Below are 19,564 nucleotides of genomic sequence, written 5' to 3'. Positions count from 1 at the left end.
TTTGTAGGAAGAAGGCGTCAGACAGGCGTGATGAGGTAAAGTTACTACAAAGTGATGTAGGCACCTCTGTTCTTATCGAGGATTTAATACCTTCGTCATGGAACAATATAGAGACAACAAGGAATATCTACTCATAAAAGCTAGTAAAAGGAAATTTATTCAAGAGTTTAATTAGCATTCGAATCGATGTATTTGATTTAAGTAGTCGTTGTGTTCTTGCTACAACTCAATATTTAGCACTGTGGAAAAATGAACCTAGAGTGAATCGAATATTTAACAGATACAGTAGAGTCCGGTTAGTACGACTTCGCATATAACAACCAACCGCTTATACCGACGTAAGTATAGGCACTTGTTTGGTTTTAGTACAAGCTGCTGTGGAAGTACAACCGTTTATTACGACTCCGCTTATAACGACCGACCGCTTTTAACGACGGAAATTGACACAAAATCCCTCCGTCAAGTCTGGTTACAACGACGAGCGACGTAGTTTTAAAAATAAATTGATGGTAAGAAGCTTACTTCGTCCCGCGCACCCAACTCCTCTCCCCCCTTTTGCATATACGGAGCAAGATGAAATATGACTTTTCGTAAACTTGCAAACAGTTAATTACAACAACAAATAAAACAAAAACAGAACAGTAAGTTGGGTAGCAATGCAATATTTTGGTAGGTACCTTCGAGCTGATCTGATGATGGACACAGGAGGGACATATAGGAACTGTGTGATAAAACAACGTCATCTTGATTAGATCCCCAAGAATTTCGACTTTTTATTTTACGGGATTCGAGTAATTTGCGGATGACGAGTGAGTACGCGTACCTTGAAAAGTGGCTTCTTCTAAACACACAAGTTTAGTCTCTCCATTTTGACAAGGTGTCGTAATACTAACGTAAAAAAATATTTTAAAAGAAATGTTTTCTTTTTTCTTTGCTTGTCGCATAAGTATTAATAAATAAAAAATGAAATTATTTTGATTAAAAAAATATATTTAAATGGGCAGTTCGTTTTGTACGACGTCCGGTTAGTACGACGTAATATCAGCGGTCCCTTGGGCGTCGTTATAACCGGACTCTACTGTACTTTATTCATTTAAAACTAATATATTTACAAAATGGCAAAGGTATCTTAACCAACACCAACACCTAATAAAGGCGTAATTTACTGATAAAATAATCGTAATTTACAACTCTTGAATATACCCGTAACTTTAGAAATTTACCGGCAAATCTGTAACTTAACGTAGCCGACGGCACATCATTAGTCGGGGGCACAGAAGCGCGCCCTGAGGCACGCCCGCCCCTTTATCACTTTACTTTAGCTTTGTATTATTTTGCTCTCGGCTCTTTGAAAAGGAAAGCGTAATTTGGTTACGTTTTGAGATGTCGACGGTAGTCAGGACTCAGGACAATCTAATTATTCTCGGCACTGCGTTTCACGTTGTCAAAAGCCTTAGCTAGTTCAACTAAACCAATTAAGGGTTTCGCTGTAATTACGCCTGTCTGGGTGGAGTGGACTGTTGAAGTTTTTGATTTGTTTCGTTCGTTAACAAAACATGAATAAAGCGGACAACGGCTTTGTATTGCGTTTAGATACTGCGTTTGATTTATATTTTAACTGAAATACAATATTAATCCAATTTGAGTGTATTAAAATATAACATAATTATATCAGATGTAATTAGGATGTATATGGCTTCATTTTTTGAGCGGTTTTCAAACTTTTTAATTTCATATTGATCCAGAGTAATCATGAGCGAGGTGCACAGCGATCTGCTAGTATAAGTAATGTCAGATAAATACCAAATCAAGGACAGATCAGTTTAAATGGCACTCATACACATTTATCATATTATTGAATTTTAAAATAATAGGTATTTTATGTCGAAAAATATTCTATAAATAGGTATGGGCTAGCTCTAATCCCAACATTTATTCAACGAAATCCTGTGTGACATTACAATACCTGCCTGCCTAATGAATATTATGAATAAGGCAGATTCAGTTTGTTCTAGATGTAAAGAGTGTAAAGCAGAGAATTAAAGATTCATTTGTAAAATTAAATGCTAATGGGGCGATTTTGAGTTTTAATCCGCGCCGCAGCTCCTTCGCGAGACTTAAGCCGTAGATTACGTGGTACAGTCGGACACATAATGTGATATTTACTACCAATTATTAAGTAGGTACCAAGCAAATACATAATTTAAGACAAATCGGGACTAGATGCATACTGTTAGTGTCTGGCTAAGGAGGATAAGGATCATACTCAACTCTATTTTTCAAGTAGGTAGTCGGGAATAATTGAAGGGATGTTTACAAAAACAACATAACTGCTTAGACACTTTTTTAAGAACATTGTTAATCGTTTCAGCTGTGTCAACCAGTGTAGTCAGTTAATATGTTGTTTTTTAAACATCCCTTCAATTGATGAGAAAGGTATAGTAGTTGCCGAAACATAATTTAAATAAACAATAGATACCTATTCTAAGAAACGGAGTCAAGTAAGTAACTGCGCTCACTGACACATTTAAAAAATATGCATATCATCATTACTTTGAAAAAAATTCGTATCTTGTTCTGTCAATCAAAAGAAAAATGTGGTAGGTTATAGATATAATGTAATGGGATGCATACAGAGTGCCTTTCAACTTTCAACGAGATTTTTTCAAAGTAGTGCCGACATGTATCTTGTAAATAGCTCGAACTAATACATATTTAATCAGAAAACAACTTTTTCGCGTTTGTCATGTTTGCGAACGAATAACCAACAAAAAGTATAAAACATTCCAATGAAATAGTAAAATACCTAACATTTGTTTGCTCTTTTGCGTCAAAGCTATTTTATTATTATTAATCATATTTATAAATAGGTTAATAGTCACTTAGGATTTATTATACGTTGTGGCTAGCTAAATGAAAAACCCAACTAATAACACGTGTCATGTAAAAATACTTTGAGTTCAAGTAGGAATACATCTTAATCAAGTTCCTAGGTTAGGACAAGGTATTTACGATTAATTTATTATGTTGATCGTATAGTAATAAATTGTTATTCAGGTATTTATTACATTATGTCCTTTTTCATGGATAGGTATCAGTCACACTCAAGATTAACTTACTGTGACCGAGTATACCTAAATCCGGCGTCGCGTACCCTAACAGTTAACTGTTTATACCGAAGTTAAGGCTGCAGTAACAGACACTGATTAATGCGAATTTAATCCTTGCACAAAACCCTTAAATCCGGCCCTGAATAATGGCCCTTGTCCCCCAAAGAGTCACATCTCTCCAAACTTGCGATCAAATATAAACTTTAACCCCCTGTAATTACGCCCTAAATCCAATGCGATGCAACAAAAACAAAGCCCCATCGAATTTCGAGACTTAAATCCAGATTCCTAACTTTTAAACGAACAAATATGACTTCAAATGGTAGCAGGTTAGAGTTAAATTTAACGCCACTCGAAAATAAATTTTATTTTCGTCTATTCAACTCAAATTTCAACCCTAATATTACAGTAATAAATCTGAAATTCCATTGGATCCAATTGTTGGAATCAATAACCATTAAGCCGAATCAACTTGACAGAAGTCGTTTGAGAGAGAGACGGGCTTAGAGCTCGACGCGCGAGTGAGGTGGTCGACACGATATTGAGGCCTTTCACTTTGACTAAATGGCTATGGGACTTTGCGGCCAGATGAGACCTGCACCTGATGTGTTTGATTTTATTTCACAATTATGGCAATTTTATTGTTTTCTAAAAACAAGGACGATAGGCACAGGAGGCGGCGGAGCTTAATAAATGGAGTTATAGAAATTTTATACAGTTAATGGGGTTCAATCTGTATATTTTATAAGTACCTGATACAATCGGACTTAAAGATTATATTCACATATACTTATAGAAACAAATTAAAAGTGGAAAAATTCACTGTCTTGGGTGGCACGTGAATCAACGACCACTGGATCGCTAGCCCAATGCTCTGCCATCAGAGCTACCAAGACCTTACCCAATACAGCGAATTTTCCACCATATGCAAGCCTTAGAGACCTCCCTAAGCTTATAAGACCCTCCCAAGACAGTGAATATTTTCCACATTTAATTTGCCTTTTTCCAATAATCTATAAAAGCATAAAAACTAAGGGCAAGATCAGAAGCATAGAGGGCCACGCCACGCCTTACCAACGACCAGCCGTAGTTAAAATGTTAAATTAATAGACAGTCCGTGGTTAAACATCCCCTCATTTAAATACGCGCTCCAGGGCGCTCTTTGTAGCGCCGTAATGAGGCGAATGTGCCACCATTACTCTGCGGTTATTAGATTCAGCTTAAGGGCATTTGCATTGTGGTTTGATTGGCAAGTTTTTAAAATTTAATGATTTTCACACAGCCTCGCAGTTCTAGTGGAGTCGAATTTTTTTTTACTCAAAGAATTACTTACGTCTTGAACATACCTAGTTCTTTCTATCACAATTCTATTAGAGTTAGACCAAGAAAGCTCTGCAGCGATTTCTTAGCCCACGCAGTGCAAGTGTTATTCATACGTCAAATTTTCATAAAAGTTTGACGTTTAAAATAACACTTGCACTGCGTGGGCTATCAAAAACTCTGCAGACTTTTCCTGGTCTAACTCTATGAACACTTATCTCAAGCGGTTGGTAACGAAGTTTCGCAGTGTTTTTTAGGGTTCCGTACCTCAAAAGGAAAAAAACGACCCTCCTTAGAACGACGACGATGTCCTTATATGATCACTTTGTTGTCCGTCCGTCCGTCCGTCTGCCTTTATCTCGGAACGCGTGGAAATCACGAGTTGAAATTAAAACAAAGTATATACTCAAGTCGCAGCATTTTGAAGCAGTGAAAAATTCGAACTTCTAAGATAAAACGTCAAATAGTCCGTGACGTTAAAATCATTATGGTTTTAGGCGTGCTATTGTTACAAGTAACAGCGCACATGAACAATGGTTAAGCCGCCGGCTAAAGGGTTACCACTTACTAATGACACGCTGAGAGGGAGGATACGAGTATGTTGGTGAGAAAACTTCTAACGATATAAGGGATAGTAGAGCTTCAATATTGATTGTCCTCTGTTATCGGCAATGGGTCAGCGGACAAAGTCGGTTTTGTTTATGGACCATATTGCGTTGTCTTTAATAAATAAATTTTAATTTATTTAATATACATAAGTAGTAAAATAAACTAGTGCCTTCGTCAAATCATGGGATTAGTTGTCAAGCGGAACCCAGGCTCCCATGAGCCGTGGCAAAATGCCGGGATAACGCGAGGATCAAGAAAATACATAGTAAAATAAAATAAATATTTTAACGTTAAATTTCAGCTTTACTTCTTGGCATTCTCACAAGACCCGGCAAGAATCTCAATTATCAATACTTAAAATGCATTCATTATTTTGTCATTAACTTGGTGCTAAACGAAATGTAAAGTGGTTAAAAGTGAGTAATTAATAGTATCTTGCTAATTAAGGTTACTTACGTTCCTACCTACTAAAAGTCGATTTTTAGTGTTCCGTACAAAACTTTGTTCACGGAACACTTATGGGATCACTTCGGTCTTGCAAATCAGTTATTTTTTTAATAAGTACCTATATGTAATTTAAAATCTTCTTATAGGTAAGTATCTCACTTTTTTCAAATAACGATTTTCACGCCAGCATCAAAGGGGTAAACTACGAATTATGCAAAATTTAAACAATAATATGCTTTTTGTCAATGTAATACCAACTAACTTAACTCATGTCATGTGTCGCTCTATGGTTTATGTTTTTTTTTCTTTTTCATACGCTGCGCAGGCACGTGTCGGCGCGTGGCACAAACCGCTCCGTATACAAATTATGGCTTACAGAACGCTAAAATGTTATTTTTTATATTCAATTTGTTCGAGTTAAGTCGTGCATACGTTTGTTAGTTTAGTGTGCATGGATAAGTTTAGTGTAAAATTTTAAATGATTGGTTTGACATGATTTTACTTGTTAGTAACATGCGATGAGATTTTTTTTCTGTTAGTAGAACACCATACATAACGACAAGTTCAAGAAAGTGGAACTTACGAGCAATTCTTGTATATTTATTTATTTATATATTTCGGGTTTCTCGGAAACGGCACCAACGGTTTCGATGAAATTTGCTATTTGGGGGTTTTAGGGAGCGAAAAATCGATCTAGCTAGGTCTTTTTTGAGTTTTTATATGTTTTCCGAGCAAAGCACGGTCTCCCAGATATTTAGATATTACAGAAACAATTGGAACCACTTTTGAACACTTGATATTGGCGTATTCATTGTGATTCTTTCGTTAGACCAGGGTGCCTAGCCAAGAGGCCAATCTAAATAGCTAATGTCTCTCTGTCGCACTAATATGATGGAAGAGTGATAGTGACTTAGAGAGATTACCGTTTCGTTCGCCAGGGCGCAAACGAATGGTATCTTGGTTGGGCCCTCACGTTCGCTGTCGGTATTTTGATCACCGGCATACTTAGCTAACAGAATAACAGTTAATTTATTTGCAGTATTCGCTAAATGGACCCGGGTATGTCCTTAAACTATGTCCAAGACCACCAGTGGACGGGCAGCAGCGTCCCTCAAATTCGGTGTACTCGACTGCGATCGCCAACCCGCCTACCAAGCGTGGCGATTAAGGCATTCACCCCCCACCCAGCACGTATGGAGGTCCAAGGGGGAGACCTATGTTCAGCCGTGGACGTCTTATGGCTGAGATGATGATTCGCTAAATAGAAGATTTTAATTCGGATTTTGTAAATGAGGCAAAATACTATATTTAGTTTATTTACTTACCTAGCTTAAAACTAGCTATGCACATGATGCCAACCCTTGATTCCCACGATGAACTTCACATTTCAACAACTTGTATAAACACATCAAAACACATCTAAATCCAACAAAGAACAAATCTGCACAACGCTTGTTCCGTCACATACAGCGATACAAACACACAAGTGCAGTTCAACAAAAGATCCCCCAAAGAAAATAATGCGATGGGGCCACTGTTGTAACTGCACTTTTATTTTGGTTAGTTGAAGGCAATTAGGCGAAAGTTATTACTGCCGACAAGCCCCTATGTTATGGTTTTAGCAAGTTTATTTTGTTATAATCGTAAGTAATTACATGGGTACCTACGAATCCTATGATTTAACCATAAATATAGCTTCACTGGCCATTAATAGCTACGCCACGAATATAACTATTCCTAATAACTATTATTTTAGTTACCTATTTCATAACTAGTATTTCTGCCAAAATAATGTATTTCTTAATTAATAATAGATACCAATTACAATAGAAGCGCCATCATATGCATTTTAAAGTGCACAGTTGTGCTACGACTCTCGGTTGTGTTTCACGTTATGTATAAATAAATAAATAAATATTATAGGACATTCTTACACAGATTGACTAAGTCCCACAGTAAGCTCAAGAAGGCTTGTGTTGTGGGTACTCAGACAATGATATATATAATACACAAATACTTAAATACATAGAAAACACCCATGACTCAGGAACAAATATATGTATCATCATACAAATAAATGTCCTTACTGGGATTCGAACCCAGGACCATCGGCTTAGCAGGCAGGGTCACTACCCACTAGGCCAGACCGGTCGTCTAAATGTATTTAGTAGGTATAACGTTTTTGATATATGTATTTATTTATACATATATAACTACGAAACTGTAACAATGTGTATGGCAATTGGTAAATAATTGCAGCTTAGGTACTGTAACCGCCTTTTAAACTGTCAATTACAATTAGCAGAACTTTTACGTTTAACCAGGCGTGGCTCACTCCGCGATTTCGTCGCTTTGCTACAGGTAGCTAAAAGTACATCAGTTTCATCCCAATTTTGGGGAAAGCCATAAGCCGTGCGTGGCGCTCTCGCCACCTAGCGGCCATATCTGTGCTGATCGTAACAGACGCGTTTTGTTAGAGAGTGAGTCTTCTGTACCTAGTACTATTATTTATTCTGTGGTTTAACTTAAAAGAAAATCAACGCCTAAAAGTTTACCACATAAGCTATCTTTCTAAAGTCCATTAACACTTTTCGCTGTCTTAAGTGGACTACAAACGGTCACAGAATTTTATTATTATTTACTATATTAAGTATTATTATATTTATCTGATTTGAAAACTATTAAAAGCAAAAATTCGGTAACAATTAAATGTTCTCACCTAAAAAAAAGGAAGAACACATTGGACATTGCCAGACTGAGAAAGAAAATCGTAGAACCCCAGTGTAGAACGGTTGATTTTTGGCAAGTCACAAAAGGTATATTAAGTTGACACGTGCCAGTTGAATTACAAGAAATACAACATCGAATTTAAACTGTTGTGAGACATACTAACATTGAATAATTTTACGGTTTACGCGGTACCCCGCGTAAAATTATAGTATTAGTAAAATTATTGCCGCTGCTCGTACTGTTAGTGTTTGAGAAAGGAGACCTAGGCTCTCCGAAACATGTCGCGCGAGTGACTAAAAACAAGTGAGTCTAAACCGTAAAATTATTCAAAATACCTACAACATCACACTAAATGGAAACTTACCATCTTTGTTCATGCCCATGGCGAGGCATTTCTTGAGTCTGCAGGCCTGGCACTGGTTCCGATGTGCCTTGTCCACAACGCAGCGGCCAGTGCCCGCCTGACACCTGCCAAAAAATGTTTTAAGTCAGACATTGAAATCTAAGAATACTGACTGAAATAAATGTCATATACGTTGGACATAGACTCAGACCAAGAATAGCCTGCAGTGGATTTGATAGCCCACGCAGTGAAAGTGTTATTTCAAACGTCAAACTTCTATGAAATTTTGACGTATAAATGACACTTGCACTGCGTGTGACATCAAATCCGCTGCAGACATTTTTTGGTCCGACTTTAGTAGTCAAGGAATCCGTTGCTAGATGCCCGTTTCGAGCCATCACAATAGGTGACCCCAATACATGGGCCACCCGAAACTAGATCACGGCAGTAGAACTTCCAAGAAGAAGTTAGAAGTCCCAATTTCTAGAGTATTTATGACATCATATAGGTACAGATTTTTTTCTATTTTCAGATGACACACATAATAAATAATAAATAATAAAATAAAAAGCTTTTTATTTCCCGCTGCGTCGTTACCAATAACGATTTCTTACTTTATGATAATTAGGATGGTAAGTAAATCAATTTTTATTTTTTGTTTAGGTACTCACTACAGTCACTACACAATACACACGTATTTTCTCCTAATTGTCAACCGACTTGTGGCATGTCTCATCTCTATATTTTTAGATTACAAATAGAATCCGCTAATAATTACAAGCGTTTATTTACTTGTCCTGTTAGTATGCACGAGTATGTATGTTAGTTAATGTGGGTCAAGTCTTACAAGAAAAATTTGACCCTCTTATCGATTTCTGATTGAGCTGAAAATTTGCATACATACGAGTGTATCGTCAGGTGACAACCAAAACTTATTAATTACCACCACAAGTTCGTCATAGCCATAGCGAACCCTCATCATCATCATCATCTCAGCCATAAGACGTCCACTGCTGAACATAGGCCTCCCCCTTGTTATGGGGGGTGAATGCCATAATCGCCACGCTTGGCAGGCGGGTTGGCGATCGCAGTCGAGTACACCGATTTGAGGGACGCTGCTGCCCGTCCACCGGTGGTCTTGGACGTAGTTTAAGGACATACCCGGGTCCTAGCGAACCCTATTAGTACCAAAATAAGGTCGATTTCTGTCTAAATATTTTTAGTGATTAGTGAGTTTTCGTTGTCACCTGACGATATGTAATGCTGGCACTTCACATGGCTGTATTTGGCAAATATACTTGTTGCACCTCTCTCCTTTGGCATACAAAACAAAAGCATTAGTCGGGTGACAATGCAATAGGTTATTCTAGTACCATCGAGATGGGAGGTGGCCATAGGAACTCTAGCTGTGATGAAACAACGCAACCTAATTGTGTGAGAGGTTTTTAGAATTGTATCGATGATAAGGTATAGGTTGCCTGTAATAAAAAAAGTACAGTAAGCGATAAAAGCTTGTACAAAAATTAAATTTATGCAAAAAACTTCTTTTGAATCAAATCTACCATTAAATACTCTGCATAACTTGGATATTTAAATAAAATATCGATAAGACAGTAAACATTATAACATGATATTGAAAAACACGACAAGCAATGACAGCAAAAAAAATAACAATAGAACTCTCAATTCATTTTGGCCCCCTATAATGAAATCAAGCAATCAAATCCCACTAATCCCTACCAAAAACTGGGCAACACCAGTGAAAGGGAATGCAAAGAGGTCGCATCTGTAGCGGGTCTATGGCAAAAATTACAATAGAGGGGCTGGGAACACTTGAACCCACTTAATCCGTAGACTGGTAAGCATATTTCTATTCTTGTTGCATCTGTGCCCATGGCAAGGTGTGAGGTTATGATAGCGATAAAAAAGCGGGAAACATTCGAGGGACGAGGGTCATCGTAAATATTATAGTGATTTAAAAGAAATAATGCTGGGAGTTTTCACCAAAAGAACGTAATGTGTAGTGTTTTTATTAGTGAGAATTGAGGCGTCACATAACTGATAAAATAAATTGGAGACATTTTTTTCTTCTTTCAAAGACTTTTTATTCTGATTAACTAAGACATCTTTATCCAATAAGATATTTAAATTTTACCTAAGTAATCATAATATCAATTTATCAAACTATAACATTATGGTATTTCACAAAGCCAAATTGCGCTCAAATCGAAAATATACCTATGTAAATTTAATCAGAATTAATTAAGTAATTAATTAAACAAGGCTTGTACCATGTTTTTTTTAATTTTACTTTATAGTATATTCTTGTATTTTTACTCCTTACCTCCAGAACGCTAATCGCTCCTCCTCTGTCACTCTGCCGGAGCCGAAACATCCCCGATTCGGGGGTATTTAAATGTGATGCGAATTTAATTTTCGTTTTTTACGGCAAGTGCACTGCCGGTTGCTGTTCACTGTTTACCGTTCCGACTAATAATGGATACTTTATCATTTTAAATATAAGTAACATTTTATTTGAAAAAACGTTTTATCATATTTTCTAAATAATAAAATATCTTCGGATTGGGGCGGTAGTTCAGTATTTTTGGTTTGCGTCGGCTTGAACTTTTAAAATACCTATTAGAAATATTTTAATTAATTACCAATAGGTACCTAAGTTAGTATGAATGGGTGATCCGCAGATGGTCTAGAACGCAAAATGACTAGTGTGTTGTTGTGCCTAAATCGCAATTAGTCTACATCGCAAACGGTCTAGAACGCAAAATGCCCACTTTTTACATCACCACATTTTACATAGGTAGGTTAGGTTCGTTAGGTATCTTCAAATGACCGAAGGCCAAACAGCAAAGAATAGGAGCACCGCGGAAGCGGGGCTCCGTCGACATCGCTATAAAGTTAAGATAAAACGGAAAAATAATTCGGGCATTTTGCGTTCTAGACCGTTTGCGATGTAGACTTATTGCGATTTAGGCAAAACAACACATTAGTCATTTTGCGTTCTAGCTAGACCATCTGCGGATAACCCGTATGAATGACAATGTTTACTAAAATTAGGGATTTTAGTCACCTATGGAGGAAATTGCTTGGAATTGTTAAAATTTAATACTGGATTTCGCTCTATAAATCACTGTATTCGACAAGTACCTTACCCACGGTAATATCTGGCACTTGCTTACTAATATCCAATATAAAAAATACAGGGTAGATGCGACTGATAATATTAAAAACAGTTTAACATTTGGCTCCCTATTCGATTAATTCACCCGCGTAATGTTATTATGAGCGCGCCCTTAAAGCTACACCATAGATAACAAAATCGGCGTATACGCATCGATTTCGGGTACACTTGAGCCCTTATAGTATTAACGCCAAGGAGATGGTCAAGTGTGACATGTGTACCAGCTTTATGGCAGATTGAATGCCGTGGTCTCATTACCTTTTTAATTTGAAATGGTGCTACCATGCTTATATTTTTGAGATACAGTCTGGCATACCAACTTTGTCAGTAGATACCTAAACCCCGTAAATTTGAAAAATGTAGTCGCGAAAGTTCAGTCTCCCACACATTATTTAGAATTTCACACATTTTTATACAGACATATTACAATTACCTATACTAACTACTGTAGGTATTTTCAGATATAATAACAGCATATCGCCATCGATAATAGCAAAATAAGTAACATAGTTGCAATACGTTTGCGGTCTTTTTGTACAAACATATCATTACATCGGAAAAATGCTAAAATTATTTCTCCATACAAAATGTCACCATGCCGAAGTCAGTGGTGCCATCAATAGAAGCAAATGTAAGTTGGTAGGAATTCGGGTCCCTTTTGCGACAAATGTCAACTTGCTCCTAAGCCTATTACTGGGGATTATCGGTAATGAAAATATATTTAATCTGTATTAGTCCTCTGTGTTCTCAGAACTGCTTTCATTCGGGCACTAGCTTTGATTGGAATTTTCCTTATTTCATGATGTGATTGCTTTCTTATGTTGACCCTAAGTTGATCTGTCATAAGCTGATATTTTCCCGTTCTATATTATACCTTACAGTTGCAGTGCATAATTGTTTTCCATCGTATTTTCACGGAAACGTTCAAAGGAAAACGTGTCTCTGTTCAAAAGGTAGGTAGGTTGACTGAAGGTAGCATGACAAATACGAACGTTTCCGAGAAAGTACGATGGTAAACAATTATGCACTACATCTGTACCAATTTACTAGGAGGGGTTTGAAGTTAACTTGTTAATACTTAAATAGTTTTAGGTACCTACCAGAAATAAAAAAACGATTTCTTATGAAATTCAAGTTCAAATCACGTCTTTTGAAACAGTTGCAACGTTCAGGATTTAACTTTTTGGAATGTTGAAATTTCAATACTTCGCACGTTCGGCTTTTAATTAAACCAGAATTTGACAAGCACATACTTAAAAGTAAATTAAAACTTGAAGAAACTTGTAGTCTAGGCCGGATCCAATTTATGAGAGGTCGAATTCAATATATCGTCAGGTGACAACCAAAACTCACTAAACAAAAATCAACCTTACTTTGGTACAAATACGGTTCATTATGGCTATGAACACTTGTTACCACCACTTGGTGGTAATTAGTGAGTTTTAGTTGTCACATGACGATATATAAGGAACCAATAGAAGGAGGTTCGCCTTTTTCCAACTTGCCTCACCGATCTCATTTAAGAAATACAGAACATCATATCGGAGTGTGCTTGTTTCTCATACGGCATGGTAAGGAGAAATAAGGCTAACGATGCCATCGTGGCAAAGACGGACGACGACGATAACGATGTATATAATAGGTACACAAAGATATACATCATTGCACTAACTACCAACAGTGAAGGGTTGAGAAAAGGAAAATAAACGTAAACTTTGTCTGGCCGTCAACTCACAAATGACTCAGTGACCTCATTACGGAAATGTTCCGAATTTCACCAAACCATTTACATCATTGGTACATACATGTTACACATCGGTTGTTAGTTTAGGTGTATCGCTACCGGCCGCGTCTATTTGTCTAACTATTCGATGTAGTGAACTATGTCACACCTGTGACCCGGTTGACGTTTTATATCGGACTAAACATGACTTTCTCCGGTTTTCGTAATATTTCTATAAGTATATGTAGCTTTTGTCCGTATAAACTCGTTTCGATATTTAATGGCACTTTCATCTTCTCTTAAACTTACCTACTATTTAACCCCCATTATAGGTGGCGATTTCCAGATCAAAAGTAAGTATCCTGTGTGTTAATCATAGTTATAACTGAAATTTATTTTGATTAATTAGTGAAAACTAATGTTCACTGAGGCCCTTTGCGAAAACTAATAGTATTGACTGAAAAAATTCAGTTAAAACTAGTTTTCACCAAGGCGTTTCGGAAAACTAGTGAAAACGTATTTTCACCAAGGCGTTTCGGAAAACTAGTGAAAACGTGTTTTCACCAAGGCATTTCGGAAAACTAGTGAAAACGTGTTTTCGCCAAGGCGTTTCGGAAAACTAGTGAAAACATGTGTTTCCACCAAGGCGTTTCGGAAAACTAGTGAAAACGTGTTTTCGCCAAGGCGTTTCGGAAAACTAGTGAAAACGTGTTTTCACCAAGGCGTTTCAGAAAACTTGTTTAAACTAGGGAAAATGCGGTTTCACTTAAAACGTTTTATTTTGTACATGATACAAGTAGGTTGTAACAAAAATACCGGGGCTTACGAAATGGTAGTATAAAATAATTTTTGCCCTTTGTATGGAAATTTTGTCGACCTGGACAACACCTGCCCCATAGAAAAAAAAATCTTCTTTTTTCCTAATCGGAACACTATACCGAGAATGCCCTTAAGGATCCCCACTAAGGAATGCAAATCGGTTATTTTTTGTACCGCCGCGGTTAAAAACCGATTATTTCCATACAAAAAATAACCGATTTGCATTCTCTAATCCCCATTAGTTTTGTTACAACCTGTAAGTATTTTTTTACCTTGAAAATTATAAAAGTTTGTGTACCTATTACTGTTAAGTCTGTTAATTTTATCAAAGGATGCCATACCTATTTAGTGAAGATGGTTAACATTAACTAATAGTAAGCTAATAAGTACCTATGTAACACAACAGCTGAACTTAGTAAATAGTAAGTTGCTTGCTCCAAAAAAACAAGATCATTAATTAATCATCGTGCTTTAATAAAGTAAAGTTAATAGTGTACGAGTCATTAAGTATCTATACTTACATAAAGTAAGTCGGGTAGGTACGATAAGTAGGTAGGTAAGTATATTCCTTCAATACCCGTACTACTACTAACTAGAAAAAAAACAGTATTCCACTATTTTAACTCAAGGAGTCAGGACGAGTTTACGGGTAGGTCAGTAGGTAAATGTAGCATACTGTGGTTGCTACATCGACCTACGGCGCAATATTTAAATATCAAACAAACAGTTAATACGTAGGTAGGCCGTTTAGCATCACATCTCATTGCAAGACTATATCCTCACCACATGAACAAATATTATTTTTATAGATAATATTTGACTAACCTAATTGTAATAAAAAACAAACTTAATATTAAGTAGGTATTTGTAGACACTTTGTAGACGTAGTGTGCTTTCAGCCGCTGGTTGTCATTGTTAAAATTCCTAATAATTATTGGTTGCCATTGCCACCAAAATCATTTCAACAATCTTATTATATCAGGTATACGCCTCATAATGCTTAAAGTAAACTTATCATGGATAACTATGTAGCCACAAATACAGAACGACTAAGAAGCATAATAAATTTAATAAACTATGTACTTAGGTATTATCATGGTATTAACAAAATTATATTGGCTTTTGTTCAAAGAAAATGTATGTAAGGTAGACTTACTAGTGCTCGACATGATAATGCCCAATAGATGACATCTTGCTGTCACCTCTACTGACAATGACTTATGTTTCAAGATGACATGTCCTGGGTCCGCGTCGAGCACCAATACGTTTACCTTACGGCTCATTTCTCCTACCGGTATAAAAATGGATAGGTACAAGATTCTACACCGTGTTTTTAATGAATTCCGTTAACTTCGGGGTATGATTAAGAACGTTTAAGAGAACTAAATGGCATAGTTAATTTTCAAAAAAATTTTTTTTTTTTCTTTTTTTAAAACAAAAAAATAATTTTAAAAAGTAATTAAATGTAGCATAAGCGTTGTTGTAACACGGGCATTACATTTAACTCAACCAAACAATTGAAATCTGTGACATATCAATGTCATTTCGAACATCGATCGACCGAGATTGTACTTAAGTTTAGTAGCAAATGTATGAACTCATTCTAAACACTAATCAATATGTAAACCGGTCCTAAGGCAAGTGTACACGCTTGTAGAGGCCTTATAGGAAAAAAATAAATTATTGATTATCTCCGAAATGGAGTTAATTAGAATGTCGGTGTCTTTGAGAAAGTTACTTGATTTAAGCTCAGGAATGCACCCTTGAAATTAACGGAAAACAAAAAAAACAACAAAGAAACATCATATTAACATAACTAAGGTGGCCGCTAACCTGTAGATGAGTTTCCGTCGGACGGAGCGCTTGAAGAACCCGCTGCAGCCGTTGCAGGCAAGGATGCCGTAATGTTTGCCGGAGCTGGTATCGCCACACACCACGCACACTAGACCTGGGAGAATTAGTGAAAACCATTAAATAAATACATGCTTAAAATTGTTGCAACTTATAAATCGATATTTTCTTTTTGTTACCTAGTTTTAAACAAAGGTTTAACCCTTAGAAGCGTTTCAACAGCCTCTACGAAGCAAGAGGCCCCGGGTTGATATCCTGGTAAGTTGTATCCTGAGTTAAGGATGTTTTCTAAGTATGTATTTAAGTGTTTATTTATATCTATTTACTATATAGATAGAGGTATATCGCCGTCTTAGGTCTTGAGGTGACTGTGTGGGATTAGGTAGATTTGTGTAAGTTTGTTCCATAAGTATTTATAGTCTGTCCGGAAAGAGAAGAGTCGTGAAGTGTATGGGATACAATACATACTACGACACCTGTCTTTCCACACAGACATTAATATTTGTTTGAAAGTGCTTGATTGAAAGCTAAAACATAATTTTTTTACTATCTACATACGGTAAAGCTTTCGACAAGCTTTTTTACACATACCTAATACGGTGAAGGTAAAGGCCAACGATAGAGGACCTTAAAATCCTATCGTTCCTCCCAAACACGGTAAAGGTGGTGGTGGTGGGGCAGGCAGCCAAGACCTGAACGCTTAGAGCATTTAGTAACTGCAGACGATCAAGGCTGTCATTTTATGTAGAAACCAGTCTGCCGATGTGGCGGAGGAGGGGACGTCAAATGTATTGCTATTTCTTCATGATTTGTACGTAACAACGTACAAATAGCCATGTCAGTCCATATCTTTATGGTGTGCACAATTATGCAAGGTTTTTGGCAGAGGGGTAAGCTTTTAAAGGCGACTCCGGTTATTAAATGCTCTAAGCCTGAACGCTAGTGGCGGAGGACGTGTTCATGTCGGCGGCCAATCGTTAAATCAGGCATATCGTGAAATTCCTAGGCATATCGTGAAACGTGAAAATCTTTGACTCGTTCCCTGACTCGACGGAGCCCCGCCACGCGGGGCTCCTATTTCTGGGCAGTTTGCCCTTCGGGCAGCTGAAGCAACCTAACGACCCTTTCCTACCTATATATTGGTTTAATGAGACTATCGTCAAAATATTACACAGGAACATTACGATCTGCCTGATCTTACGATCGGCCGCCGACATTCACACCTTGTAGAACCTCAACGGTCACCAGGGCGATGCCGACCTGTCTTACCCAGATGGTTAGTCTTCTTTGTGGGCGGGTCAGGCAGCCAGGGTCTGAGCGCTGGTGGTGCTAACGCAGCCGCAACCAATGCGGCTGAGGACGGCGGTGACCAACGCAGTGGTGAAGGGTTCTCGTCGCCTGGCAAAAGAAAAAAAACTAAATCAAGTTTACATTTACAATAGAGGCGGGCCTTACCATGATGTCGGCATGTCGGCACGACCTTGTAGTCATCATCAAAGGCCCATGCCTCCACACGATATCCAACCTAATGCAAGGAGCTCTAAACACCATATTCAAATGGTGTCGAGAAAATGACTTGTCCATTAATCCGAGCAAGACCGTGATAGTACCATTCACACGAAAACGCAAGCTCGAAAAGCTCACAGAACCAAGACTTAATGGACAAATAATATCATTCTCAGACGAGGTCAAGTACCTGGGGGTCACCTTCGACCAAAAGTTAACTTGGAACCCTCACCTGAGGAACATCACACAAAAAGCAAAAATGGCCATGTGGTCATGCTGTCGCATGGCAGGAGCAAGATGGGGCATAAGACCCAAAATTGCTATGTGGTTATACACAGCTGTAGTGAGGCCAATTATCACCTACGCTTCCGCAGTCTGGTGTAACAAAACCAACCAAAAGACGGCAATAGACACATTAAACAGCCTGCAACGCACGGCTTGTTTAACAGCAACAGGCGCCTTCTCCTCGACACCGGGAGCGGCCCTAGATGCACTGCTGGATATTATACCACTCCACTTGCAGGTGCAAAAGGAGGCCAAGCAGTGCGTCTACAGAATCTGCACGCTAAACAGGCCAAAATGGCGCTCTCAAGCATTAACCAAACTAAAGGCCTGGGTTTTTGCAAATAGAACCCTTAGCATGCCCACAGATGACACGCACACTCAATGTCACTTTACTAAACTGTACACAGTAGAAATACCTCCTAGAGACAAATGGACTAACGACCAAATGTTCGTCGAAGAGGGAAGCCTTATTTGGTATACGGATGGTTCCAAGAAAGGCAATGATGTAGGATGTGGGATCTATGGTGAGAGACCTAAGTTCAGAGCTAGCGTCAGCATGGGCACACAGGCCTCAATCTTCCAGGCAGAAGTCTTCGTCATCAACAAATGTGCGGAGATCAACCTGGATAGAAACCTAAGACACCAGCATATCTACATCAACTCAGACAGCCAGGCTGCTCTGCTGGCACTAGAATCTCTTGAGTCAAACTCAAAACTAGTCCAGAACTGTAAATCAAACCTAAATGCACTGGCTTATTCCAACAAAGTTATACTTAGATGGGTACCAGGGCACTCCGACATTAACGGAAACGAAGAAGCGGATGAACTTGCTAGAAAGGGCGCAGACACACCCCTGGTCGGCCCAAAACCGTTTTGTGGAACCACAAAACGGGATGCATATTCTCTGCTCAACAACATAGAAAAAACGAGAGCAATCGATTGGTGGAAGTTCGTAAAAGGACAAGAACACTCGAAAGCTCTAATCAAAGGGTTCAACAGCAAAACTGCTAAGGAGCTTCTAGGGCTCAAAAGACACAAAACTTGTGCGGTGACTAGAATTTTGACTGGACACTGCAAGTTGAACAAACACATGTTTCAAATAGGGAAAAAACAAGATGCGACATGCAGGTTCTGCCAAGAGTCAGAGGAGACTGCTATGCACATTCTCTGCTCCTGCGGACCACTAATGTCCAAAAGAAGTACCTACCTAGGGCGACATATACTGGAACCCTATGAGGTACAGAGCATTACGGCCCAAAGAATCTGGAATTTCCTGGATTCAACGGGCATTAGTAATGAACTTTAAAGGGCCGTCACAATAGATCACAGCTTGGTCGAAGCGACACTCATAGGCCCATATAAAACATAATAATAATAATAATACCATGATGTCCTTATTGCGATTCTGTTTAGGACCTAAACTAAATTGCTAAGGGACGGAGTTATGCGACTTACTAGTATATAGCTCCGTCTTTTAGCAATTCAGTTTAGGTCCAAAACAGAATCGCAATAATAAGGACGTCATGGTAAGGCCCCAGGTGATTCAATTTTTTTTCTGACATTACAACTAGTTTTGCTTCTGAAATTCTGAATTCAAGAAAAATGGCGTAAAACAGCATGTA

The 19,564-nt window shown here is 37.9% G+C and overlaps 2 protein-coding genes across 2 annotated transcripts in view; one reads left to right on the top strand and one right to left on the bottom strand.

Moving 5' to 3' along the window:
- The window catches only part of LOC134672747 (photoreceptor-specific nuclear receptor-like), a 29,281-nt gene extending 11,913 nt beyond the window's left edge, over positions 1-17,368 (bottom strand). The window contains exons 1-3 of the mRNA XM_063530694.1: positions 17,353-17,368; positions 16,134-16,248; positions 8,581-8,684 (exon numbers count right to left, since the gene is read on the bottom strand). Coding sequence (XP_063386764.1) covers positions 8,581-8,684; positions 16,134-16,248; positions 17,353-17,368 — 235 coding nt within the window. The remainder of the gene's footprint in view (positions 1-8,580; positions 8,685-16,133; positions 16,249-17,352) is intronic.
- Positions 17,369-17,610: 242 nt separating this feature from the next.
- LOC134672735 (uncharacterized) lies at positions 17,611-19,248 on the top strand. Its single transcript, XM_063530683.1, has 2 exons — positions 17,611-18,200; positions 18,288-19,248. Exons 1-2 carry the CDS (start codon positions 17,611-17,613, stop codon positions 19,246-19,248), a joined length of 1,551 nt encoding a protein of 516 aa, XP_063386753.1.
- Positions 19,249-19,564: the final 316 nt, after the last annotated feature.

This window comes from Cydia fagiglandana, chromosome 2, assembly GCF_963556715.1.
Source record: "Cydia fagiglandana chromosome 2, ilCydFagi1.1, whole genome shotgun sequence".
Classification (NCBI taxonomy): domain Eukaryota; kingdom Metazoa; phylum Arthropoda; class Insecta; order Lepidoptera; family Tortricidae; genus Cydia; species Cydia fagiglandana.
Note: the sequence above shows the minus strand (reverse complement) of the source record. Positions and strands in the feature narration are given on the sequence as shown.

Bases quoted from the DNA above. Each gene is read 5' to 3' on its own strand.
- LOC134672735 (XM_063530683.1), top strand. From the start codon at position 17,611: ATGTCGGCATGTCGGCACGACCTTGTAGTCATCATCAAAGGCCCATGC. The intron at 18,201-18,287 runs GTGCGTCTACAG...TTTTGCAAATAG, and splicing joins GTGCAAAAGGAGGCCAAGCA to AACCCTTAGCATGCCCACAG.